The 27,931-nt window shown below is 44.9% G+C and overlaps 3 protein-coding genes across 6 annotated transcripts; 1 reads left to right on the top strand and 2 right to left on the bottom strand.

The window, feature by feature from the left end:
• On the bottom strand, positions 1–14,562 carry LOC137348649 (zinc finger protein 84-like). Its single transcript, XM_068013914.1, has 4 exons — positions 14,506–14,562; positions 12,800–13,803; positions 4,460–4,556; positions 1–2,487 (listed from the first exon to the last, which is right to left on the bottom strand). Exons 1-4 carry the CDS (start codon positions 14,560–14,562, stop codon positions 1,960–1,962), a joined length of 1,686 nt encoding a protein of 561 aa, XP_067870015.1. The 3' UTR covers positions 1–1,959.
• LOC137348648 (gastrula zinc finger protein XlCGF7.1-like) lies at positions 247–1,772 on the bottom strand. Its single transcript, XM_068013913.1, has 3 exons — positions 1,677–1,772; positions 650–784; positions 247–513 (listed from the first exon to the last, which is right to left on the bottom strand). Exons 1-3 carry the CDS (start codon positions 1,770–1,772, stop codon positions 247–249), a joined length of 498 nt encoding a protein of 165 aa, XP_067870014.1.
• Positions 14,486–27,721, top strand: LOC137349075 (zinc finger protein 664-like). Of its 4 annotated transcripts, XM_068014390.1 has the most exons (5): positions 14,486–14,717; positions 14,851–14,899; positions 16,306–16,553; positions 19,028–19,191; positions 26,005–27,721. In XM_068014390.1, the coding sequence occupies exon 5, from the start codon at positions 26,363–26,365 to the stop codon at positions 26,591–26,593; it is 231 nt and encodes a 76-aa protein (XP_067870491.1). In that variant the 5' UTR covers positions 14,486–14,717; positions 14,851–14,899; positions 16,306–16,553; positions 19,028–19,191; positions 26,005–26,362; the 3' UTR covers positions 26,594–27,721. The 4 variants fall into 4 exon arrangements, with proteins under 4 accessions (XP_067870491.1, XP_067870490.1, XP_067870493.1 ...); XM_068014389.1 differs by lacking the exon at positions 14,851–14,899; XM_068014392.1 differs by lacking the exons at positions 14,851–14,899; positions 19,028–19,191.
• Positions 27,722–27,931: the final 210 nt, after the last annotated feature.

Below are 27,931 nucleotides of genomic sequence, written 5' to 3' on the forward strand. Positions count from 1 at the left end.
AATATTAAACACAAGCCCAGTTAGTGGGTTTATTATCATCAGAAATAATCCCCAACTGTCACAATAGAAACACAGAAAATATATAGGCTTGACATGTTACTTGATATTTATCCAGGATATTAAACAGCAGCTCATTTACATGGATTATTAATATCAGCAGAAACAAATCCCAACTGTCAGAGTGAAGATGGTTCAGTTCTGGATGTGATTAACAGCAACAATAACAGCAGAATCCAACCCTTACAGTCACTTGTGAATTTGCTGGTGTGTCAGCAGGGAGGGTGACTGAGTGAATCTTTTCCGACATGCGGAGCAGGTGAACGGTCTCTCCCCAGTGTGAACCCGCTGGTGTGTCAGCAGATCCCTTTTACTTTTAAAGGTCTTCTCACAGTCAGAACATTTGAAAGGTCTCTTATCAGTGTGAACAAGTTGATGTGTCAGAAGGTGGGATGACCGAGTGAATCCCTCCCCACACACGGAGCAGGTGAACGGCCTCTCCCCCGTGTGAATGTACTGGTGTTTCAGTAGTCTGGATAATCGAGTAAATCCTTCCCCACATACGGAACAATTGAATGCACTCTCTCTAGTTCACACTCTCTCCAGTGTGAACGCGCTGGTGTGACAGAAAGTTAGATGAATGACTAAATACCTTCCCACACACGGAGCAGGTGAACGGCCTCTCCCCAGTGTGACTGCGCCAATGTGTTTCCAGCTTTGATGAGGAACTGAATCCCTTCCCACAATCCCCACATTTCCACAGTTTCTCCGTGATGCCGGTGTCCTCCTGTATCTCCAGGTTGGGTGATCAGTTCAAACCTCATTCACACACAGAACACCTGAACGATTTCTCCCAACTGTGAATGGTGCAATGTTTCTTCAGGCCATGTAACTGGTTAAAACATTTCTCCTATATTAAAAAGCCAATGATATTCAGCTCCTGATGTATTGAATCTGTCAGATTTTGATGTGATGTGTGCTGTGAGTTCCCCGTCTGAAAATCCTCCCATTCTCATACCCTGGAAAAGCAGTTTCCAAAGTCAGTATAGATTTGAAATTCAGAAGAGAATTCTAGTTTCTTTCATTTTATAATTCATTCATGAGATGTGAGCATCACCGAAAAGCCAGCATTTATTGCCCATCCCTAATTGCCCTTGAGAAGGTGGTGGTGAACTGCCTTCTTGAACCGCTGCAGTCCAAGTGGGGGTAGGTATACCCACAGTTCTGTTAGGAAGGAAGTTTCAGGATTTTGACCTGCGGCAGTGAATGAACGGCGAGATAGTTCCAAGTCAGGATGGTGTGTGACTTGGAGGGGAACTTGCAGGTGGTGGTGTTCCCATGCATTTGCTGCCCTTGTTCTTCGAGGTGGTAGAGGTTGCAAGTTTGGAAGGTGCTGTCTAAGGAGCCTTGGTGCATTGCTGCAGTGCCTCTTGTAGATGGTACACACTGCTGCCACTGTGCATCGGTAGTGGAGGGAGTAAATATTTGTGGACAGGGTGCCAATCAAGCAGACTGCTTTGTCCTGGATGGTCGAGCTTCTGGAGTGTTGTTGGAGTTGCACCCATCCAGGCAAGTGGAGAATATTCCATCACACTCCTGACTTGTGCCTTGTAGATGGTGGACAGGCTTTGGGGAGTCAGGACAAACCTGGGCAATTTTCCACATTGCTGGGTAGGTGCCACATTGCCATTGTAGCTGTACTGGAACAGCTTGGCTAGGGTACGGCAAGTTATGGAGCACAAATTTTCTTTATTATCAACCATATGACCAATCATTGTTATCACCTGGAAACTTCTTAATCAGAGCCCCTACATTTAAGGCTAAATCATTGATATATAACCATAAAAGTAAGCAGCCTAGTGCTGAGTTCTGTGGAAACCCAACTTGGTAAAGGCTTCCAGTCAGAATTTAATTTTAGCTGTGATTAACAGCAGCAATAACAGCAGAATCCAAACCCTGCAGTCACTTGTGAACTCGCTGGTGTGTCAGAAGGTTGGATGATCGATTAAATCCCTCTCCACAAATGGAGCAGGTGAACGGCCTCTCCCCAGTGTGAATGCGCTGGTGTCTCAGCAGGACGGATGAATGAATGAATCCCTTCTCACACACGGAGCAGGTGAACGACCTCTCCCCAGTGTGACTCCGCTGGTGAGTCCGAAGGTGAGATGACTGAGTGAATTCCTTCCCACAAATGGAGCAGGTGAACGGCCTCTCCCCAGTGTGGATTCTCTGGTGTTTCAGTAGGTTGGCTGACTGAGTGAATCCCTTCCCACATACGGGGCAGGTGAATGGCCTCTCCCCAGTGTGAACTCGCTTGTGTCTCAAAAGCTTGGATGCTTCAGTGAATCCCTTCTCACACACGGAGCAGATGAATGGCCTCTCCCCAGTGTGACTGCGTCGATGAGTTCCCAACTGGGATGGGGAAAGGAATCCCTTCCCACAGTCCGCACATTTCCATGGTTTCTCCGTGGTGTGGGTGTCCTTGTGTCTCTCCAAGTTGGACACTCACTTGAAACCCTGCCCACACACAGAACACGTGTACGGTTTCTTCCCGATGTGAATGGCGTGATGTTTTTTCAGGCTGTGTAACTGGTTAAAGCTCTTTCCACAGTCAGTGCACTGGAACACTCTCACCCGGATGTGTGTGTCTCGGTGCTTTTCCAGTCACACTGATATTTGAAATCTTTTCCCACAGAGAGAGCAGGCAAACATTTCTCCTTCCACATTCAGGTCCTGGTGAATTGAGCGACTGTCAGATCTTGACGTGAGGTTTGGCTTGAGGTTGCAAATCCTCCCCTTCTAATCCCCTGTAAAAGGAGTTTACAAAAGTTATCACTCACAGTGCAGGCTAGAAATTCAGAACAGACAATTCTAGCTTCCATGGAACATTCTTTCCTCTCTTGTTCACCCAAAGCTGTAAATCCTCGACCCACACACTCTCCCTGTGCTGAAATCCAAACCCATCACAGCACACTGGGGAGGTGATGACATAGTGGTATTGTCACTGGACTAATAACCTAAAGTATTGCTCTCGAGACATGGGTTCAAATCCCACAAGGTAGAATTTAACTTCAATTAATAAATCTGGAATTAAAAAGCAAGTCCAATGATGGCCATGAAACCATAGTCGTAAAAACCCCATCTGGCCTACATGTAACTCCAGGCAATGTGTTTGACTCTGAAATGGCTGAGCCAGCCACTCAGTTGTATCAAACCACTACAAAGCCAATAAGGATTGAAACTGGATGGACCACCCTGCATTGACCTAGGCACCATCACCCACCAGCAAAGCTGGCAGCACAGTGGTATACAATTAGGAAGGAGTTATACAGGGAGTACTCATCAATGATTCCAGACCCCATGAAATCTCATTGTATCAGACCAAACATGGGCAAGGAAACCTCCTGCTGATTACCACCCAATGCCCCTGCCCCCTCAGCTGATGAATCAGTACTCCTCCATACTGCACAGCACTTGGAGCAAGCAAGGGTGTAGAATGTATGCTGGTGTACTCATCAGCAATAGTGGCTTGGTAGCACCATTACTGGCCAAGTCCTAAAGGATATAGTTGCTAGACTGGGTCTGCGGCAGGTGCTGAAGGAAAAACATGCTTGACCTCGTCCTCACCAATCTGCCTGTCGTAGATGCAGTTGGCCATGACAGTGTTGGTAGGAGTGACCACCACACAGTCCTTGTGGAGACTAAGTTCTCTCTTCACATTGAGGATACCCTCCATCGTGTTCTGTGGCAGTACCACCGTGCTGAACGGGATAGATTTCAAACAGATCTAGCAATGCAAAACTGGGTATCTGTGGGGCAGCAGCAGAATTGTACTCAACAACAACCTGTAACCTCATGGGGCAGCATATCCTCTACTCTACCATTACCATCAAGCCAGGGGATCAACCCTGGTTCACTGAAGAGTGCAGAAGGGCATGCAAGGAGCAGCACCAGACATACCTCAAAATGAGGTGTCAACCTGGTAAAGCTACAACCCAGGACTACTTGCGTACCAAGCAGCATGTGATAGACAGAGCAAATTGATCCCACAACCGACAGATCAGATCTAAGTTCTGCGATCCTGCCAGATCCAGTCATAAATGGGGGGGGGGGGGGTGCAATTAAACAACGAACAGGAGGAGGTTGCGCCACAAATATCCCCATTCTCAATGATGGGGGAGCCCAGCACATCAGTGCAAAAGATTAAGGCTGAAGCATTTGCAATAATCCTCAGCCTCCAACTCAGTTCCCCAGCATCACAGATGCCAGTCTTCAGCCAATTGGATTCATTCCATGCGATATCAAGAAACGACCGAAGGCACTCGATCCTTGTCTTGAGAGAGAATGGGTAAGCATCAGTGGTTTGTGGAGCAGCGCCTGGAGTGGCTATAAAGGCCAATTCTAGAGTGACAGACTCTTCCACAGGCGCTGCAGATGAAGTTGGTTGTCGGGGCTGTTACACTGCTGTCTCTTTTCCTGCCAGCTGCTGAGTCTCTTTGTCCCGCCTCTCTTCAGCCCCGCCTTTATAGCTGTCCGTCAGCTCTGGCGATCGCTGGCAACTCGTGGTCAATGTCACAAGACTTCATGTCGCGTTTGCAAACGACTTTAAAACCGAGACGTGGACGGCCGGTGGGTCTGATACCAGTGACGAGCTCGCTGTACAATATGTCCTTGGGGATCCTGCCATCTTCCACATGGCTCACATGGCCAAGCCATCTCAAGCGCTGCTGGCTCAGTACGGCATACATGCTGGGGATGCTGGCTGCCTTGAGGACTTCTGCGTTGGAGATACGGTCCAGCCACCTGGTGCCAAGTATTCTCCAGAGACAGCGAAAGTGGAATGCGTTCAGACATCAGAAGGCACTGGACACTGCAAAGGATATGGGCCCTGACAACATTCCAGCAATACTACTGAAGATATGTGCTCCAGAATTTGCCGCGCCCCTAGCCAAGCTGTTTCAGTACAGTGACAACACTGGCATCTACCCAGCAATGTGGAAAATTGCCCAGATATGTCCTGTGCACAAAATGCAGGAGAAATCCAACCCGGCCAACTACCGCACCATCAGTCTACTCTCAATCATCAGTAAATTGATGGACGGGTCGTAGACAGTGCTAGCAAGCAGTACTAGCTCAGCAATAACCTGCTCAGTTTGGGTTCCGCCAGGGCTACTCAGCTCCTGACCTTATTACAGCCTTGGTTCAAACATGGATTAAAGAGCTGAACTCGAGGTGAGGTGAGAATGACTGCCCTTGACTTCAAGGCAGCATTTGACAGAGTGGGCCATCAAGGAACCCTAGCAAAACTGGAGTCAATGGGAATCAGGAGGAAAATTCTCCCCTGGTTGGAGTCATACCCAGCACAAAAGGGAGATGGTTGTGGTTGTTAGAGGTCAATCATCTCAGCTCCAGGACATCACTGCAGGAGTTCCTCAGGGTAGTGTCCTAGGCCCAACCATCTTCAGCTGCTTCATCAATGACCTTCGTTCAGTCATAAGGTCAGAAGTGGGGATGTTCACTGATGATTGCACAATATTCAGCATTATTCACGACTCCTCAAATACTGAAGCAGTCCATGTTGAAATGCAGCAAACCCTGGACAATATCCAGGCTTGGGCTGATAAGTGGCAAGTAACATTCACGCCACAAAAGTGCCAGGCAAGGACCATCTCCAACAAGAGAGAATCTAACCATCTCCTCGTGACATTCAATGGCATTACCATCGCTGAATCCCCCACTATCAACATCCTAGGGGCTACCATTGACCAGAAACTGAACTGGAGTAGCCATATAAATACCGTAGCTACAACAGCAGGTCAGAGGCTAGGAATCCTGAGGCGAGTAACTCACCTCCTGACTCCCCAAAGCCTGGCCACCATCTACAAGGCACAAGTCAGGAGTGTGATGAAATACTCTCCACTTGCCTGGATGGGTGCAGCTCCAACAACACTCAAGAAGCTCGACACCATCCAGGACAAAGCAGCCCGCTTGATTGGCACCCCATCTACAAACATTCACTCCCTCCACCACCGACGCACAGTGGCAGCAGTGTGTACCATCTACAAGATGCACTGCAGAAATGCACTAAGGCTCCTTAGACAGCACCTTCCAAACCCGCGACCTCTACCAACTAGAAGGACAAGGGCAGCAAATACATGGGAACACCACCACCTGCAAGTTCCCCTCCAAGTCACACACCATCCTGACTTGGAACTATATCGCCGTTCCTTCACTGTCGCTGGGTCAAAATCCTGGATCTCCCTTCCTAACAGCACTGTGGGTGTACCTACCCAAAATGGACTGCAGAGGTTCAAGAAGGCAGCTCACCACCACCTTCTCAAGGGCAATTAGGGATGGGCAATAAATACTGGCCAGGCCAGTGACGCCCACATCCCATGAATGAATAAAAAAAAAATCAGCAATGACAATTATAAAGATCAGATCATTTCAAAGGCTCTCACATGCAGTATCTGTGGAGGAGTTTTACTAAATCAGATCCAAAAAGGGTGAAATGATGCAGAAAATATTCTACACAGGGGCGGTTCAAAGGAAATCCAGATGTGTGTAAAGTTCAGTCTATGACACCCACAAGCCGTGCACTCAAACAGAACAAGCTTGGGGTTTCTTCTTATTCTTTTTACAGTGGAAGCAAAAAAAAACACATTAAATATCAATATCTGAGTCAGAAATCCAGGCCAAAGCTTCCGGTGTAACAGTGTGGATATGGTGTAGGCTGCCTGTGAATTTCCTCTGAGGACAGTGTTTGACCATGTTCTCCAGGGTCTGTTTAGGAGCTCTGCAGTCCCATGATGGAGATGCTTTAATCTTCCTGCTATGGAGAAGATGGCAGCAGTCACCATGAATGGGTCTGAGGCTGTTCTCGGATGGATGATGACAGCCTTCTCGTGGCTCACCCTGTTCCATCATCTTAGATCACAACTAACATCATCTCAAAGGACACCAAACTTGTTAAATCAACCTCCTGGTGAGAGCAGCAAATGAAACAGTCCTCTTCAGGACCAGAGAAAACCACATGTCTGGTCAACCACCCAAATATGTCAACTTAACATCGAAGGCATCTCTCACACAAAATTCCAACATCTCCAAAGCTTACCCTCCCAACACCTCTCCGCCTCTCTACCTCGCTTTCCTCCTTTATGACACTCATTAAAACCTATCTTTCTAACCCAGCTTTTGGTCATCTGACCTAACATCTTCTTATGTGGCTCCATGTCAAGAGTTTTTTTTTATAATGCTCTTGTGAAGCACCTTAGAATGTTTTATTATGTGAAAGGTGCTATATAAAAATATAAGTTGTTGTTTACTCAGGGTTGTTGTCCTGGTTCTTTAAGAAACACATATCAAACACATCCACCAGTTTGATTCAAGTGAACATCTTACAGGTTTTGACCTAGCTGTTTGCAATGACCCTCCCAATAAGCCAGGCCTGTTACATCAAACTAAGCATTGAAGGCTTCACTGAACTGAAGGAGACCCAGTATTGCACAGCAATACGTGTAGGAGAGTGAACAATCTCCAATGTCTCCAAACCACCACTCATACAGTGACCTGAGCCACTGCTCCCTCCTCGTCAACATCCATCAATCCATCTCGGAGACTTTAATATCCACCAAATAATGTGGGGCAATGTAGACGTCAACTATAATGGAGAAGTAATTGTACAGTGAGTTTCATTGGAGAATAAATTCTCCTTTTTGATGCTAAGAGTTGAAATACATTCCATTCCTCAAGGTGGCAGGGAGAATCTAAGCCAGATCTATGTTTATTCTCCAAGGATAGCAAAGGAAATCCAATCAGCAGGACCCTTTTCAAATGGATTAGTAATCACAGACCCCCACCCCCCCCCCCCCCCCCCCTACCTAAATGATACTATAAACTCCTTGTACATTTATATTTCTGAATGTAAAGCTCATCAGTGTCCTGTTTGCATCTTGGAGGCCAGGAGTTGGAAATCCATGTGAAGAAGTTCACGGTTTTGATGAACTTTATGAATATTCGGTGCCATCTTTGCTGAGCGGACTGCCTAGTAAATCTGTGAGATCTATCTTTGTTGCATCTGATAATTAATAATTAATGTGTAATCTTTAAGCCTAGTGATTTACCTGTTATTTCATGCTCTATTTACGTTGATTTTGATTTGAGTGTTATAATAAAATTTATGAAAATGAAATCTTGTCTGTTTGTTTTTCTATTGGGGCCAGTTGATAAATTCATTTGTTTTGGTGATCTCCATGGAGATCATAACACCTTGCTCCATAACTATCAGGAATAGAAGGTCCCCGTATTGTGAGAGGAGCCTCAGGGCGTCAGTCTCAATGACCCTGTAAAGTAGAGGAACAAATGAGCGAGAGGAGGCCATTCAGCTCCTCGAGCCTGTTTCACCATTCAATTACCTCATGATTGATCAATATCTCAACTACATTTATTTGGTTTGGCTCCATATTATTTAATAACCCTACCCAACAAAAATATATCCAATACAAGTTTTGAAATTCACTCTATCTACTTCTCACTGTCAGTCTGTCACTCTCCCTCTTTCTCTCTCTCTGTCTATCGCTCGTGGTCTCATTTTCTATGACACTGACACTGATTCTCCACTTCAGACACAGAGTAGCTGCTACTCCAAAGGTCAACACAACACCCAAGATGAGCCCAGGGCTGTGACCACATACAGACACAATTAGACCAATGTTCCCAGTCATTTCCAATCAGGGTCCGTGAAGCTGATGTGGATAGCAACAATATTAACCAGAGTGGAAGGAAATTGAATTCATCCTGGTGTGAGTCAGGTACTGACATAAAGCCCCACTGATCTTCCCTTTTTGTGATATCAACATCTCCTTACTACAAGTGTTAGGAAAAGGCTGACTTCTGTTCATCAAAAAAATGCTAATTTATCTGGATATATAAAAATTGCCATAATACAAATCCCCATTTAATTTTAAACATGAATGAAATTATGTTTAGCTGTGGGTTTATAATGTTGGCACCTTCAGAGAGTCTCATCGACCTAAAGACTTCTGTTAAATCCTGAGTGGATTTAAGTTTAAACCAGGTTTGCAGGCATGATGCTCTATTCACACATCGAAGATGAGAGAGATGCTGTGGGACACAGACTAAGTCCAGTAGCTGAAAGGGAAAGACTGGGATTTGTGTTTAGTGACCCCGGGCGTGTTAGTGATACCTTCCCTGGATCCCAAGGCTAGGAGAGGCACTCTGGAAGGTATGGGGAGCTGGGACTTGTCCATGAGAGTATCCGAAGATATGATAACTGAAATAATCTAGAGTGAGAAAGGAGAAAAGGCTCAAAAATGGAGCAGTCATTAACAGGACGTCAACTATTCTCCTCTTATCTTGGAGAAATTAAGGACCCGACAAAGTGTGTTTGAAACAACATTAATTCATTTGAGCGTTATCAGTATATTAAACTCCAGCCCAGTTATAAGGGGTTATTAACATCAGCAAAAATAAACCTCAGCTATCAACATGAACATAGTTCAATCCTGGATGTGATTCACAGCAGCAATTACAGCAGAATCCAACCCCAGCTGCCACTGTGAACCCACTGGTGTTTCAGCAGATGGGATAACTGAGTAAATTCCTTCCCACACATGGAGCAGATGAATGGTCTCTCCCCAGAGTGGGTGAGTTGGTGTTTCAGCAGATCCTTTTTTAAAGCACTTCTCACAGTCAGAACATGTAAAAGGTCTCTGATCACTGTGTACAAGTTGATGTTTAGTGAGCCGGGATGACTCAGTAAATCCCTTCTGTAAGAGTTCTGGGTCTTATTAACTGTAACACTGTCAGTCTTTACCCAATTAATAATGATTTGTCCTTTTGAGAAAATGCAGGTAATAAGAGATAATCTGGTGCAATATCAGGAAACATTTATTAAGTAACAAAAGTAATACTTATCAAAAGTTAGGCAGCGACTTTACTGACTCAATGCAGGTCTTGCCTCCTGATTCAGCCTTGGGTGCAACTTGACACTTGATCTCCTCTGTCACTTCGGGTATGCAGTCTCCAAATTCACACTTTGCACCGTGAAGCTGCCGGCGAGTCTTCCCTTTCTGGTGCACTGCGCATGCTCATGATTAGTGGCGTTCCGGGCAGTGCATGATCAGCCTCCGATTGGTTCATGCAGACAATGATCAGCCTCCGATTGGTTCATGCAGACAATGATCAGCCTCTGAGTGGTTCAGGCAGTGCATGATCAGCCTCCGATTGGTTCAGGCAGTGCATGATCAGCTTCCGAGTGGGTCAGGCAGTGCATGATCAGCCTCTGACTGGTTCAGGCAGTGCATGATCAACCTCCGATTGGTTCAGGCAGTGCATGATGAGCCACTGATTGTTCTTTTTTCGAGTGGCAGTCACCTGCGGATGTCACTTCCTGAATGGTTCCCTCAGATGTCAGTCACGTGCGGAACAGTACCCCTTATTACAGCATTTTTAGTCCTTTTGTTGAATTTAATGGTTTTCTATGAAGATAATAGTGCCTCATGAAATGCAGTACTCATCATTATAAAGTCTCCTTGTCCATTTAACTGAGATGAGAAAGCAGTATGGTGTAGGGTGCCAATCATTCTTTGAGGCGCATCGTCCTCAGTGTTAAATTAATGTATCAGTATCAATATCGCAGCTCCTATAGAATTCTCATTAAAACAGGGGCTTTATCATTGTTAAGGCTGAAAGGGCTGTATCACTAGTGTGGGATGTTGAAGGGACCTGCCAGTGATTGGTACGAGTTAATTAAAAGTGAACAACATAACAAAATAAAACAATGACACATTACACAGCCTCAAGATGAATACAGAAATTACAAAACTACCTCATACATAAAATCTATACATATGTATGAAACCAGCATGTAAAGACAATCAGTGTGTAAAGATGACGTAGCAAGATACACTTACGAAATACAGCAGGATACACTCAATGAATACATAAGTAACAAGAGCAAAAGGAAAAAGACTACATAACTACAAAACTAATTACAGAACTTAATTCTTAAGCTTACAGAACCAAAGTAATACATAGGGCTATTCTATAATTCAAAAGAAAATGACTGCTTCTTTTTGAGGCATTGCTGCACAATTAACAAGTGAATGCCTTATGAAAAGAACTAACTAATTTAAAACACAGAACTCAAGGCTGAAGGCTCTGACAGTTGTTTTATATATCAGGTATAGATGATAAGTTTGAATGGTTAAGGAGTTTGTGTCCGGACACAGCTCCAGACACTGGACCATCCAATCTTGACTGTCTTCACAGCAATAACTCTGTGATTAAACCACAAACTGTAGTTTTACATGCAGGCCTCGGCCGTGTGGTATGTTTCACCTGTTAGATAAGAATTCAGCGACATCTTCACAGATAAAGATGCAGTCACATGGGAACAGTGTCCGACACAGATTATAATTAAGAATAATATATTAGGTTATTCGATTAATACAATTTGATTACTGATTATTACATATAACAGGACTACAAGCTAATTATTAAACAAGATTTTTACTACAATCTGAGTGGGACTGACCTCACTTGGCTCCACTCAGACCTATCCAATCATAGCCAAAGAATCTCTAGCAATAGCTTCTCTTCTCACCCTGTTACCTTTGGAGTTTCCCAAGGATCTATTGATGGCCCCTTCTATCCCTCATCTATCTGCTGCCCCCTTGGTGCCACCATCTGAAGACATGGCATCAGGTTCCACACGTACACTGAAGACACCCATCTCTACCTCACCACCATCTCTCATGACCCCTCCAGTGCTTCTGTGTTGTCAGCCTACTTGTCTATTCCAATGGTCTCTGACTGACCTCCACCCTGCTTAAACTTGAGCTCATACAAACTCTGCTGCCTTTTACCCCAACCATCACAAAGTCCCACACATCCATCACTACTGTGCTCACTGACCTACAATAGCTCCAGGTCCACCAATGCCTCCATTTTAAAATTCTCATCTTGGGTTCAAATCCCTTCAAGGCCTCACCCCTCCCTATATCTGTAACCTCCTCCAGCCGTACAAGCCTCAACTCTGCATTCCTCCAACTCTCATCTCTTACACATCCCTCACTCTCTCTGTCCCATTGGCTGTGCATTTAGTCATCGGTCCTAAGCTCTGGAATTCCCTCCTTATACCTCTCTGCCAGTCCACATCTCTCCTCCTTTAAGACTCTCCTAAAACCTACGTCTTTGACCAAGCTTTTAGTCAGCCCTCCTAATATCCTCTTCTTTAGCTCAGTGTTAATTTTTGTCTGATTTGTGAGTTTAAGCTTCTGAGATGCACCTTGGGACACTTTCCTACCTTAAAGTTGCAATGTAGATGACAGTTGTTTTTAAAATCACATTATAACAGACTGGGGAAGCTGGTATTAAAATAATATCTGGGTACACGGAGTTAGGTTGCAGATCAGCCATGATCTCATTGAATGACAGAACAGGATTGAGGGGCTGAATGGCTGACTCCTGTTCCTATGTCCCGAAAAAACTTGGACTCAAACACAGCTGATGAATAGTCATGGTAGAACTGGAGAGAAGGCAGTGCAACAGGAAACCAGCTCTTGAGCAGAGTTAGACAGCTGGGGGACGTCTGAAGAGAAATTTCATAGGAATTGGAGGAAGGCCATTCAGCCCTTTGAGTCTGCTGCACCTTCAATTAGATCCTGGTTGATCGATTAATTATCAACAGAATCAAACCTCAACTATCAGAATGAAGATGGTTCCATCCTGGATGTGATCAACAGCAACAATAACAGCAGAATCTAACCCCTGCAGTCACTTGTGAACTCGCTGATGTTTCAGCAGGTGGGATAACTGCGTGAATCCCTTCCCACACATGGAGCAGGTGAACGGCTTCTCCCCAGTGTGAACTCGATTGTGTGTCAGAAGGTTGGATGAGTGATTAAATCCCTTCCCACACACGGAGCAGGTGAACGGCCTCTCTCCAGTGTGAACTCGCTCGTGTGTCAGAAGGTTGGATGATCGATTAAATCCCTGCCCACAAATGGAGCAGGAGAACGGCCTCTCCCCTTTGTGAACGCACTGGTGTGTCATAAGGTTGGACGATTGATTAAATCCCTTCCCACACACGGAGCAGGTGAATGGCCTCTCTCCAGTGTGAATTTCCTGGTGTCTCAGTAGGCTGGACAATTGATTAAATCCCTTCCCACACATGGAGCAGATGAACGGTCTCTCCCCAGTGTGAACGCGCTGGTGTGTCAGCAGGTTGGATGAAGTCGTAAATCCCTTCTCACACACAGAGCAGGTGAACGGCCTTTCCCCGGTGTGAACTCTCTGGTGTGTCAGCAGGTGGGATGACTGAGTGAATCCCTTCCCACACTCAGAGCAGGTGAATGGCCTCTCCCCAGAGTGAGCTCGCTGGTGTGTCAGCAGGTGGGATGACTGAGTGAAGCCCTTCCCACACTCGGAGCAGGTGAATGGCCTCTCCCCAGTGTGACAGTGCTGATGAGTTTCAAGCTTCAACAGACAACTGAATCCCTTCCCACAGTCCCCACATTTCCATGGTTTCTTTGTGGCACGGGTGCCCTTATGTCTCTCCAGGTTGGTTGATAAGTTGAAGCCTTGGCCACACACAGACCACGTGCAAAGTTTCTCACCGCGGATCTTTGGTTTGAGTTTCCCGTCTGTAGGTCCTCCCCTTCTAATACCCTGTTTCTCCCCACTGTGAATGGTGCGATATTTTTTCAGGCTGTGTAACTGGTAAAAGCTCTTTCGACAGTCAGTGCACTGGAACACTCTCACTCGGGCGTGTGTGTCTCGGTGCTTTTCCAGTCACACTGATGTTAGAAATCCTTTCCCACAAACAGAACAATCATTTCTCCTTCCACGTTCAAAGGCCGATGATATTCAGGTCCTGATGAATCGAGTGACTCTGTCAGAGCTGGACGTGATCTTTGGTTTGACTTTCCTATGTGCAAATCCTCCCCTTCTAAACCCTAAAAAAAGGAGTTTACAAAATTCATCACAGTCAGTACAGGATAGAAATTCAGAACAGACAATTCTAGTTTCTATGGAACATTTTTTCCTCTCTTGTTCTCCCAAAGCTGTAAATCCCCGTCCCACTCACTCTCCTTCCCCTCTGTGCTAAAATCCAAAAACATCACACCATTTCTTTCCTCCACTGACAGTTTTCTCCCTCCCTCTACTCCAACTGGGTTCAGTTCTCCAGCCCCTGTATGCAGAGTGAGAATCAAATTAATGAGTCAATGATTTTCTGTCTTGGTCACTGGGACACTAAAGCCCCGCCCACTCGGTGTCGTCACCAAGATGGCCGCGCATGCGCTCTGCTCCCCGTTCAGCCAAGATGATGGCCATTAGCTGCCTGTTCCCAGGAAAAAGCCCCGGAGCAGCTAACGCGGGACCTGGAGGTTCTTATTCGGGACTTTAGACCTACACTAGGTGTTTCTGAAGTCTACCCGCCCAGCCGCCGGCTCCATTCCTCCCCTGCGCCTCGCTGACTCTCACCTGCTGCAAAAGCGTATCCAGCACTCGCACAGCTCTGATCAAAGTAACACTACGCATGCTCCAAATACTGTCCAGCACTGCGCCTGCGCCCTCTGGTATGAATTTCACAGAATGGTCACAGTACAGAAAATGACTGTAATAAATATTCTACAAAGACAGTCCTGAGTCTTTCAATGCCGTGAGCTATCTATCTATAATTCTACCATTTTAAGGTCGGTGTTAACTTACTTCAAGTAAACTGTTTAAGATAAATTGGTTAACGTCTGCATGAAAATATCAGATGGGGAAGTTCACAGGTTCCTGTTAACTGCTGGTACAATTATGCAACTGACATTTGATCTCCAGATAAAGAAAGACCTGCAGCGTGTTTCCACGAATTCTCTGTTTTATTGAAGTGAGTATTACACACCAGGATAACTAAAAATACACAACCTAGAATCACAGAATTGTTACAGCATGGAAGGAGGCCGAGGGGTGACTTAATTGAGGTGTTCAAAATTATGAGGGGCCTACACAGAGTAGACAGGGAGGTCCTGTTTCCCTAGGTCAATTACCAGGAGGCACAGATTTAAGATGAATGGTAGAAGGATTAGAGGGGACATGAGGAAAGACTTTTTCACCCAGAGGTGGTGGGGTTTTGGAATTCACTGCCAGGAATGGTGGTGGAGGCAGAAACCGTCAACTCATTTAAAAGGTCCCTGGACATGCACCTGAAGTGCTGTAGCCTGCAAGGCTACGGACCAGGTACTGGAAGGTGGGATTAAATTTTTCGGCTGGCGCAAACACGATGGGCTGAATGACCTCCTTCTGTGCCGTAATTTTTCTATGGTTCTATGGAGTCTATTCGACCCATTTTGTCTGCACTGGCTCTCTCACTGGTGTCTCAGCCATTGGGGTTAATTTCTTCCCACACACACAATATTTAAACAGCCTCTCTCTGGTGGGGGAATACACTGATTATGCTTCAGCTGCTTAGAACTTTTAATGATCTTCCCACAGTCAGTGTTCAAAGGAACTTTTCTGATGTGGGAAACACCCAAGGCAGGTAGAACATGTGTTAGATACAGAGTAAATCTCCCTCTACACTGTCCCATCAAACACTCCCAGCCCATAATAAGCAGGTTGGTTACGAGGCACTGCAATTATGTCATAAAACAGCTCCAATCAGCCCAGCTGGTCTTCTCCTCCCTTTAAAAGAGGAGAGCTGGGACATCCTGTCTCAAAACACATCCCACTCTGTTCATACTGAGATTCCCAGGGACATCCAGTCTCCTGTTTGCTTAAAAAGTTGCCAAAAAAGTAATAAGCCTTAGGATTGGGAGCATTTTACAATTCAGCTAGGGAGGACCAAGAAACTGACAAGGAAAATAGAATATGAAAGTAAACTAGCGAGAAACATAAAATGGACTGTAAAAGCTTCTGCAGGTATGTAAAAAAGGAAAAGATTAGCAAAGCCAAATGTGGGCCCACTACAGACAGTTAGTTGATTCATATCCTCCCATCTATGAAAGATGGTGGACTTACAGCAAATAATCCATTTAAGTGGGGTGTCTTCTCTTGTTTCACTTTTGTTGATGGCTGTGAAGGCCAATCCTTGAGGGGCAGGTTCTGCCACAAGTGCTGCAGGTGAAGCAGCCAAGTGACGCTGTGAGTTGTTATAACTGAGTTTCTGTGTGAGTGACTAGCACAGCATCATCAGTGTAGAGGAGTTCTCTGATCAGGCAGAGACAGGAGAATTTATAACAGGCAATAAGGAACTGGCAGAGAAACTAAACAAATATTTTGTGTCTGTCTTCACAGAGGAAGATACAAAAAGCCTCCCAGGAATACTGGAGAACCAAAGGACTAGTGAGAATGAGGAGCTGAAAGAAATTGGTATTCATAAAAAAGTAGTACTGTAGAAATTACTGGGACTGAAAGCTGATACATCCCCTGGACCTGATGATCTACATATACTGTTGAAAGAGGTGGCTGTAGAGATAGTGGATGCGTTGATGGTCATCTTCCAAAATTCAATAGATTTTGGAATGATTCCTGCAGATTGGAAGGTAGCAAATGTAACACCACTATTTAAAAAAGGAGGGGGAGAGAAAACAGGGAAACTACAGACCTGTTAGCCTGACGTCAGTAGTAGGGAAAATGCTAGAATCTATTGTAAAGGATGTGATAACTGGACACTGAGATAATAATGGTAGGATTGGGCAGAGTCAACATGGATTTATGAATGGGAAATCATGTTTAACAAATCTGTTAGAGTTTTTTGAGGATGTAGCTAGCAGAATAGATAAGTGGGAACCAGTGGATGTGGTGCATTTGGATTTTCAGAAGGCTTTCAATAAGGTCCCACACAGGAAGTTAGTAAGCAGAATTTGTGCACATGGGATTGGGGGGGGTACTCCAAATGATTTGGGATATTACTGGTAAGTGTCCAGGACAAATCACGTAGAATGGCCCATTGAATCTGTGCTGGCTCTCTCTAAGAGCAACTCACATAGTCCCACTCCTACACCTTTTTCCCGTAGCTCTGCAAATTTTATCTGTCCAGGTAATTATCCAATTCACTTTTGAAGGCCTCAATTGAATCTGCCTCCACTACACTCTGAGGCAGAGCATTCCAGATCCTAACCACTTGCTGCGTAAAAAAATTTTCCTCACATTGCCATTGCTTCTTTTGCCAATCACCTTAAATCCGTGTCCTCTGGTTTGTATGCCTTCCACCAACAGGAATAGTTTCTCCCTCTCTGCTCTGCCAAGACTCTTCATGATTATGAACAATTTTACCAAATTTCCTCTCAACTTTCTCTTCTCTCAGGAGAACAGCCCCAGCTTCTCCACATAAACTGAATTCCCTCATCGCTGGAACTATTCTCGTAAATTCTTTTTGCATCCTCTGTAATGTCTTCACATCCTTCATAAAATGTGGTGTCCAGAATTGGACACAATACTCCAGTTGGGGCCAAACCAGTGTTTCATAAAGGTTCACCATAACCTGCTTGTTTTTGTACTCTATTCCTCTATTTATAAAGCCCAGGATCCCCTATGCTTTAGTAATCACGTTCACACCTGCTACTCTCCCTTTTATTCTAAATTACTATTTGTAAGGTGAAGGTAGATCAGGAACAGGAGTTAGTGAAGAGGGTGACGGTAATAACCAGGCAGACTTACTCACCAGGAAAGCTGCTGTGGAGAGGATTCAATGGGATCCACCCAAAGCACAATCACTGGCACCGGTACGACAGACTCGTTATACCTGATTTAAAAACTTGTCAGGACACTGACCCTGATGTGACTATTGTCAAAGAGGCCGTACACCACGGAAAAGACTTTCCTTCGTCTCTCACACCAAGTAAGGACTCACTCATCCTCCATGATGAGGTTTTGTATCACGATTGGCTCTAATTTGACTTGGGTCACACCTCTCTGCCTCAGGAAAGAATAATTTTTGTTTATGCATAAAATTGGGGGCATATTTCTGTTTCTTGAGTCCTTGATACGCTAAAAATTATTATTGGTGGCTGATGATGCACCAGGATGTCCATCACCACCTGAACCTGTACCTCATCCGTGCCCAAATGAATCCAGACCCACCAAAAGAAAGGTCCCAATGGTGAATGACGGTCCTGGGAAGCATTGCAGATTGATTATACAGGCCCACTACCCACAGTAAAAGGAGTGCACGGGTATATCCTGGTAGTTTTGATATGTTTACCCAATGGATTGAAGCTTTCCCAGCCTGTAAAAATGTTGCAGTAACTATAGCTAAAGTCTAATAGGAACAGATCTTTACCAGATGGGGTTTTCTGAAAAGAACAGAGAGTGATAATGGTTCTCATTTCACAGCAGAAGTAATACAACAGCTCTGTTGTCTTGTCAGTGTAGAACAACATTTCCACATGCTGACCACCCAGCGTCTAGTGGGATGGTCAAGCTCTTTAATCATTCCATAGAAACAGCACTGAAAAAGCTGTCATAAAGGAAGCTGATGATCTGGTCAAGGACAATGACTGGGTCACTGCCTTGCCTGGCGTCTTAAGGACCATTCGTGTCACTCCTGTTCACTCCCCCAGTCACAGCCCATTTCAGCTCATGACGGGTTGCCAAATGCAGATTGTGCCCCCCAGTGAGGTCCCATTCCCCATTGTTACTCTTCAGTCTCTCGGCCAGTTTCTCCAGAACCTCCAACAAACCTTAGCATCCTCACTGTTACATGCAGCAGAGAAGATGGGTTCTGCCCATCTCAACACCACCAGGAGTAATCACCCATCCATTACATTAACTGCTCAATGGGAGATGAAGTAATGTTAAAAACATTTTTAAAAGGGGTGGGACTGGGAAACCAATTGGGAAGGTCCATATGATCTTCTGGATAAATGGGTGAAAAAAGCCTTCAATTGAGTATTCAGAAACAAGGGAAGGAAGCAGAATATCTGTGCTACCCAGAGGATCAGTGTAAACTGTACACAATGAAAAGGTCAGTTAATTCAATGGAGAATAAAAACTGTCTTTGATTTTATCCAAACAGGATAAGATGTGGATGGTAATTGTGCTCCTGGACTGTATCTTGGCTGAAGTTCTGTTCCCGCCATACCATCCTGATTTGGAGATATATCGCACTCACACTGCAGTGATTCAAGAAGAAAACCCATTATCACCTTTTCAAGGGGCAACTGGGGATTGGTGACATATGTAAGTCTTGCTAATGAAGCCCATATCCCAAGAAAGAATGGAAAAAATCGGTATATGTAAAATATATTAAAAGGCTCTACGTAAGTAACTCCTCCTAAAATAATACGCCTTGTTAAGCAACCTAATCTCCCTTAAAATGTCTCACATTGGCAATTGTTGGGCCCGACTGGGCTCAAAAGTATTCGGGTTTAAACCAACAACTTCCCCTCCATCTCCACTCCAACTCAAACTGATGCAAAAAAACAACACCTGCACAGGAGGTCAGGGACTGGCTTCGGCATTCAACACCCACCCTGATACAAACTTAATTGGACCGTTCTCATTTGCCAGTTCTGATGAAGGGTCACTGATCTGAAACGTCAACTCTGCTTCTCTCTCCCCAGATGCTGCCAGACCTTTTGAGTATTTCCAGCATTTCTTGTTTTTAATTCAGATTTCCAGCATCTGCAGTATTTTGCTTTTATCTTAAACTGTGGAAACTGTGTTTCCAGACTCAGTTCTGTGAGCAATGCCTGCAATAAAACAAAAGCAAAATAGTGCAGATGCTGGAAATCTGAAATAGAAAGAGAAAATGCTGGGAATATGCAGCAGGTCAGACAGTATCTGTGGAGAGAGAAACAGAGTTAACGTTTCAGGTCGCTGACCTTCCGTCAGCCTGCAATAAAACACTTGCCGAGAGCCACTGACTAATGGCGGCCGCAGTTCCCATAATGCCGTGCGCCCTAGAAAGTGCTCCAACGCTGATTTCACCATGTGCTGAGAGTGCGCATGTTCTCCAGGGCCAGGCGCGGGGCATTCTGGGCGGCTTCAGTCCTGTCCTTTATTGCGAGTGGGACTCAGTGGAAACTGGAAACGGGAAGCAGCGGGTAGGATGGGGGAAGACGCTGATTGATTGCCCTGGGAAGCTACAGGAAGAAGCTCAGAGGCCGGAGGGCCAAGGGAGCAGCGACCTCTGCAAGCAAGCGCGACCTTTGAGGGCTGCAACCTGAGGCTGCCAGTCAGGTGAGTCAGTGTGAACCCCTGGTAAACTATTTATCATTTCAAAGTAAAATCAATGTTTCTTTTATCAACAAAACACTTGAATATTTGTCAGTATTCCTGGAATTCCTATTCCGAGTTTCAGAATTATAGCTGGGGGAAAGGAAATTATGATGCGATTAGGCAAGATTTAGGATGCGTAGGATGGGGAAGGAAACTGCAGGGGATGGGCACAATCGAAATGTGGAGCTTATTCAAGGAGCAGCTACTGCGTGTCCTTGATAAGTATGTGCCTGTCAGGCAGGGAGGAAGTTGTCGAGCGAGGGAGCCGTGGTTTACTAAAGAAGTTGAAGCGCTTGTCAAGAGGAAGAAGAAGGCTTATGTTAGGATGAGACGTGAAGGCTCAGTTAGGGCGCTTGAGAGTTACAAGCTAGCCAGGATGGATCTAAAGGGCGAGCTAAGAAGAGCAAGGAGAGGACACGAGAAGGCATTGGCGGATAGGATCAAGGAAAACCCTAAGGCTTTCTATAGGTATATCAGGAATAAAAGAATGACTAGAGTTAGATTAGGGCCAATCAAGGATAGTAGTGGGAAGTTGTGTGTGGAATCAGAGGAGATAGGGGAAGCGTTAAATGAATATTTTTCGTCAGTATTTACAGTAGAGAAAGAAAATGTTGTCGAGCAGAATACTGAGATACAGACTACTAGGCTAGATGGGATTGAGGTTCACAAGGAGGAGGTGTTAGCAATTTTGGAAAGTGTGAAAATAGATAAGTCCCCTGGGCCAGATGGGATTTATCCTAGGATTTTCTGGGAAGCCAGGGAGGAGATTGCAGAGCCTTTGTCCTTGATCTTTATGTCGTCATTGTCGACAGGAATAGTGCCGGAATACTGGAGGATAGCAAATGTTGTCCCCTTGTTCAAGAAGGGGAGTAGAGACAGCCCTGGTAATTATAGACCTGTGAGCCTTATTTCGGTTGTGGGTAAAATGTTGGAAAAGGTTATAAGAGATAGGATTTATAATCATCTTGAAAAGAATAAGTTCATTAGCGATAGTCAGCACGGTTTTGTGAAGGGTAGGTCATGCCTCACAAACCTTATTGAGTTTTTCGAGAAGGTGACAAAACAGGTGGATGAGGGTAAAGCAGTGGATGTGGTGTATGTGGATTTCAGTAAGGCGTTTGATAAGGTTCCCCATGGTAGGCTATTGCAGAAAATACGGAAGTATGGGATTGAAGGTGATTTAGAGCTTTGGTTCAGAAATTGGCTAGCTAAAAGAAGACAGAGGGTGGTGGTTGATGGCAAATGTTCATCTTGGAGTTTAGTTACTAGTGGTGTACCGCAAGGATCTGTTTTGGGGCCACTGCTGTTTGTCATTTTTATAAATGACCTGGATGAGGGTGTAGAAGGGTGGGTTAGTAAATTTGCAGATGACACGAAGGTCGGTGGAGTTGTGGATATTGCCGAAGGATGTTGTAGGTTACAGAGGGACATAGATAGGCTGCAGAGCTGGGCTGAGAGATGGCAAATGGAGTTTAATGCGGAAAAGTGTGAGGTGATTCACTTTGGAAGGAGTAACAGGAATGCAGAGTACTGGGCTAATGGGAAGATTCTTGGTAGTGTAGATGAGCAGAGAGATCTTGGTGTCCAGGTACATAAATCCCTGAAAGTTGCCACCCAGGTTAATAGGGCTGTTAAGAAGGCATATGGTGTGTTAGCTTTTATTAGTAGGGGGATCGAGTTTCGGAGCCACGAGGTCATGCTGCAGCTGTACAAAACTCTGGTGCGGCCGCACCTGGAGTATTGCGTGCAGTTCTGGTCACCGCATTATAGGAAGGATGTGGAAGCTTTGGAAAGGGTGCAGAGGAGATTTACTGGGATGTTGCCTGGTATGGAGGGAAGGTCTTACGAGGAAAGGCTGAGGGACTTGAGGTTGTTTTCGTTAGAGAGAAGGAGGAGGAGAGGTGACTTAATAGAGACATAAGATAATCAGAGGGTTAGATAGGGTGGATAGTGAGAGTCTTTTTTCCCCGGATGGTGATGACAAACACGAGGGGACATAGCTTTAAGTTGAGGGGTGATAGATATAGGACAGATGTTATAGAGGTAGTTTCTTTACTCAGAGAGTAGTAGGGGCGTGGAACGCCCTGCCTGCAACAGTAGTGGACTCGCCAACTTTAAGGGCATTTAAGTGGTCATTGGATAGACATATGGATGAAAATGGAATAGTGTAGGTCAGATGGTTTCACAGGTCGGCACAACATCGAGGGCCAAAGGGCCTGTACTGCGCTGTAATGTTCTATGTTCTCTATACTTCAGTGTCAAGTGGACCAGGTGTTTAAAGGTCGTTCATTTCCCTATTTCCATGTTGCTGTTGGTTCAAGATACAGAGATTGATTTCCCCCTCATTATCTAGCTGTTTGTGATATTTAGTGAGACAAACTCTCACATTTCTGCACATTTATTAGTTAAACAAACATCCTTTCTGTTAGCAATGAGACCCATTCTGTCCTGGGGGAGATGCCTGGTGGCTTCAGCCTTTAAAATTCTTATCCTTGTGTTTAATTCCATCCCTGGCCTCACCCCTCCCGATCTCTGTGACCTGCTCCAGCCCTCTTAATAAGGAGAAACTGTTTCCAGTGTCAGAAGGGTCAGTACGCAGATTGAAGGTAATTGGCAAAAGAACCAGAGGCAACATGAGGAAAAACAAGTTATGCATTGAGTTGTTATGATCTGGAATACACTACCTGAAAGGGTGGTAGAAGAAAATTCAATAGTAACTTTCAAGAGGGATAAATACTTGAATTGGAAAGATTTGCCAGACTATGGGGAAAGGACAGGAGAGTGGGGCTATATTACATAGCTCTTTCAAAGAGACGGCATGTGCATGATGGGCTGAATGGCCTCTTGTGCTGTGTCATTCTATGATTTTATTGAATTTTGCGTTCCTCCAATTCTGGCCTCTTACTCATCAATAACCTGCTCACCTATACTCGGTTTGGGCTTCACCAGAGCCATTCAGCTGCCCGACGACCTTACAGCACTGACCCATACGTGGACAAAACAGCTGAATTCCCGAGGTGAGAGTGACTGCCCTTGACATCAGGGCAGCATTTGACCAAGTGTAGCATTAAGGAGCCCGAGTAAAATTGTCGTCAATCGGAATCAGGATAGAAAAGAAACTCTGGCTGGAGTCCTACTTAGCACAAAGGAAGGTGGTTGTGGTTGTTGGAGGCCAATAATCTCAGCCCCACGATATTGCTGCAGGAGTTCCTCAGTGCAGTGTCCTAGACCCAACCATCTTCAGCTACTTCATTAATAACCTTCCTTTGTCAGAAATGAGGATTGTTGTAGCTGATTGCACAGTGTTCAGAACCGTTCACATGCCTCAGATAATGACATAAGAACATACGAATTAGGAGCAGGAGGAGGCCACTCGGCCCCTCGAGCCTGCTCCACCATTCAACAAGATTATGGCTTATCTTTTTGTAACCTCAACTCCACATTACCACCTACCCCCAATAACCTTTCACCCCCTTGCATATCAACAATCTATCTACCTCTGCCTTAAAAATATTCAAAGACTCTGCTTCCACCCCTTTTTGAGGATGAGAATTCCAAAGACTCACAACACTCTGAGAGAACAAAAGTTCTCCTCATCTCTGTCTTCAATGGGCGACCGCTTATTTTTGAACAGTAACCCCGAGTTCTCAATTCTCCCACAAGGGGAAACATCCTTTCCACATCCACTCTGTCAAGACCCCTCAGGATCTTATACATTTCAATCAAGTCGCCTCTTACTCTTCTAAACTCCAGCGGATACAAGCCTAGCCTGTCCAGCCTTTCCTCGTAAGACAACCCACCCATTCCAGGTATTAGTCTAGTAGAACTGCTTCAAACACATTTATATCCTTCCTTAAATAAGACCAGTACTGTACACAGTACTCCAGATGTGGTCTCACCAATGCCCAGTATAGCTGAAGCATAACCTCCCAACTTTTGTATTCCATTCCCCTTACGATAAACGATAACATGCTATTAGCTTTCCTAATTACTTGCTGTACCTGCATACTAACTCTTTGCGATTCATGCACTAGGACTCTGCATCTCCGAGATCTGCAATCTCTCAATGTTTAGATAACATGCTTCTTTTTCATTCTTCCTGCCAAAATGGACAATTTCACATTTTCCCACATTATACTCCATTTGCCAGATCTTTGCCCACTCACTTAACCTATCCATATCCCTTTGTAACCTCCTTATGTCCTCTTTGCAGGTTACTTTCCTACCTCTCTTTGTGTCATCAACAAATTTAGTTACCATACCTTCGGTCCTTTCCTCTAAGTCATTTATATAAGTTGTAAAAAGGTGAGGTCCCAGCACAGATCCCTGTGCCACACCACTCATTACATTTTGCCAACCAGAAAATGACCCATTTATGCCTGCTCTGTTTCCTGTTAGCTAGCCAATCTTCTATCCATGCCAATATGTTACCCCCTACACCATGACCTTTTATTTTCCGCAATAACCTTTGATGTGGCACCTTATCAAATGCCTTCTAGAAATCTAAGTACAATGCATCCACCAGTTCCCCTTTATCCACAGCACATTTTACTTCTTCAGAGAACTCCAATAAGTTGGTTAAACATGATTTCCCTTTCACAAAACCATGTTGACTCTGCCTGATATCCTTGAATTTTTCTAAATGTCCTGCTATAATTACTTTAATAATAGCTTCTAATATTTTCCCTAAGACAGATGTTAAGCTAACTGGCCTGTAGTTTCCTGCATTCTTCCTCCGTTTTTGAATGGAGGAATTACATTTGCTATTTTCAAATCTCACGGAACCTTCCCCGAATCAAGGGAACTTTGGAAAATTAAAACAATGCATCAACTATCTTGCTAGCCAGTTCTTTTAAGCCCTTAGGATGAAGTCCATCAGGACCCGGGGACTTGTCAGCCCACAGCCCCAACAAGTTGATCAGTACTGCAGTCTGTGCATGCATGCAGCAAGACATGGGCAACATTCGAGGTTGGGCTGAAAAGTGGCAAGTAACGTTCATGCCACACAAGTGTCAGGCAATGGCCATCACCAACATGACAGAGTCTAACCAATTCCCCTTGACATCCATAGTCGAATCTCCCATCATCTACATTGACCAGAAACTGAACTGGACCAGCCACCTAAATACTGAGGCGACAAGAGCAGGTCAAAGGCTGGGAATTCTGCGCTGAGTAACTCACCTCTTGTCTCCCCAAAGCATGCCCGCTGTCCACAAGGCACAAGTCAGGCGTGTGATGGAATACTCTCCACTTGTCTGGATGGGTGCAGCTCCAACAACACTCAAGAAGCTCGTCACCATCCAGGACAAAGCAGCCCGCTTCATCAGAAGCCCATCCACCATGTTGAACATTCACTCCCTCCACCGCCACAGTGGCAGCAGTGTCTCCCATATACAAGATGCACTGCAGCAATGCTCCTTCAACAGCACCTCCCAAAACCACAATCCCTACCACCCACAAGGGTAGCAGGTGCCTGGGAATACCACTGACTTCAAATTGCCCTCCAAGTTACACACAATTCTGACTTGAAAATATTTTGGCATTCCTTCACTGTCACTGGGTCAAAATCCTGGAACTTGCTACCTAACAGCACTGTGGGCAGCAACAGTTCAGGAAGGTGGCTCACCATCTCAAAGGCAATTCGGGATGGGCAATAAATGCTGGCTTTGCAGTGATGCTCAGATCCCATGAATGGATTATGACAAGAAAGAAACTAGAATTGTTTATTCTGAATTTCTATTCTGTACTGAATTGTGGAAACTGCTTTGACAGGGTATTGGAACGGGAAGATTTGCAGATGGGGAACTCACAGCAAACATCACCTCAAAATCTGACTCACTCAGTATATCAGGAGCTGAATGTCATTGGCTTTTTAATATAGAAGGAGAAATGTTTTAACCAGTTACATGGCCTGAAGAAACATTGCATCATTCACAGTTGGGAGAAATCGTTCAGGTGTTCTGTGTGGGAATGAGGTTTGAACTGATCACCCAACCTGGAGATACAGGAGGACACCGGCATCACGGAGAAACCGTGGAAATGTGGGGACTGTGGGAAGGGATTCAGTTCCTCATCAAAGCTGGAAACTCATCGGCGCAGTCACACTGGGGAGAGGCCGTTCACCTGCTCCATGTGTGGGAAGGGATTCACTCACTCATCCAACCATCCGAGACACCAGCAAATTCACACTGAGCAGAGTTCATTCGTCTGCTGCCTGTGTGGGAAGGTATTCAGTCATCCATTGAACCTTCTGAGACACCAGCAAATTCACACTGGGGAGAGGCTGTTCACCTGCTCTGTATGTGGGAAGGGATTCACTCAGTCATCCTACCTGCTGTCACACCAGCGAGTTCACATGTGACTGCAGGGGTTAGATTCTGCTGTTATTGTTGCTGTTAATTACATTCAGGACTGAATCTCGTTCATTCTGACAGTTGGGATTTGTTTCTGCTTGTGTTATTAAACAGCAGCTCATTTATATGGATTATTATTCTGGATAAATGTCAAATAACATGTCAAGCTGTGTTTTAAACACATTGTTGTAGATTTTTGTCTTTCCCACCTGAGTGTTTAGCATCACCTGGCTGGAGCTCAGAAAGGACAATCTGGGGGGAGGATCGTACAGCAGGAACAGAACTTCAGCCTGGACACAGTCCTTCAGGATCACACTGAGAGGGACAAACGGCACTTTGGTCTTTCTCGTCTCTCTTCACTGAGAGTAAAGTCCCCGTGTGGGTTAATCCTGAGGTGTGTAAGAAATGTGTCCCAGCCGCTCTCTTTCAGGGTCAGAGCTCCTGGGTACTGTACAGAAGGTTCCTTTACAGCGGTGTTTGGAGTCAGGAAGAACTCCAGAATGTTGGAAACGTGCTGTCAAATCAGAGATTGATGTAAAACTGTGGATTTTTTGTGAATGAAAGTGAAATGGCTGGTTTAAATTTCCAGTCTGAAAATGACTGTGGTAATTATTCTACCAAGCTTTAATGTGTTTGTAGGATAGCTCATCGATTACCAATTTAAGACAATTGTTAACTTATTTAAAATAACCCCATTTAAAATAAATTGGTTAAACACTGTATGAACATTATAGAATCATAGAATAGTACAGCACAGAAGGAGGCCATTCAGCCCCTTGTGTCTGTGCTGGCTGTCCGAGAGTGTGGTGGAGGCAGGTTCAATTGAGCCGTTCAAGTAGGAATTGGATTGTTATCCGAAAAGGAAGAATGTGCTATGGGGAGAAGGCAGGGGAATGACTGTGATAAACTGTTCTTTCGGAAAGCCAGCACAGACATGATGGGCAGAATGGCTTCCTTCTGTGTTGTAACAATTGTGTGGTCTAAGCAAGGTTCTCTATACATTTAATAGTACTTCCCTGCTGTTACATTTAAGTCCTCTCGTTGAACCTGGGGACTTCCTTTGCTCTCTTTATAGCTTTATAAACGTGTGTTGTTGCTTTTAGTGATTTACGTGGGTGTATTCCAGATCTCTTGCTCCTCCGCTCCTTTTAATTTCTTACATTCTATTTACAATTTATATCAATGACTTAAATGAAGGGACCGAATGTATGGTAGCTAAATGTACTGATGACACCAAGATAGGAAGGAAAGTATGTTGTCAAGAGGAGGTAAAGAGTCTGCAAAGGGATATAGACAGGTTCAGTGAGTGGGCAAAAATTTAGCAGATGGAGTATAATGTGAGAAAA

This window comes from Heterodontus francisci, chromosome 34, assembly GCF_036365525.1.
Source record: "Heterodontus francisci isolate sHetFra1 chromosome 34, sHetFra1.hap1, whole genome shotgun sequence".
Lineage (NCBI taxonomy): Eukaryota > Metazoa > Chordata > Chondrichthyes > Heterodontiformes > Heterodontidae > Heterodontus > Heterodontus francisci.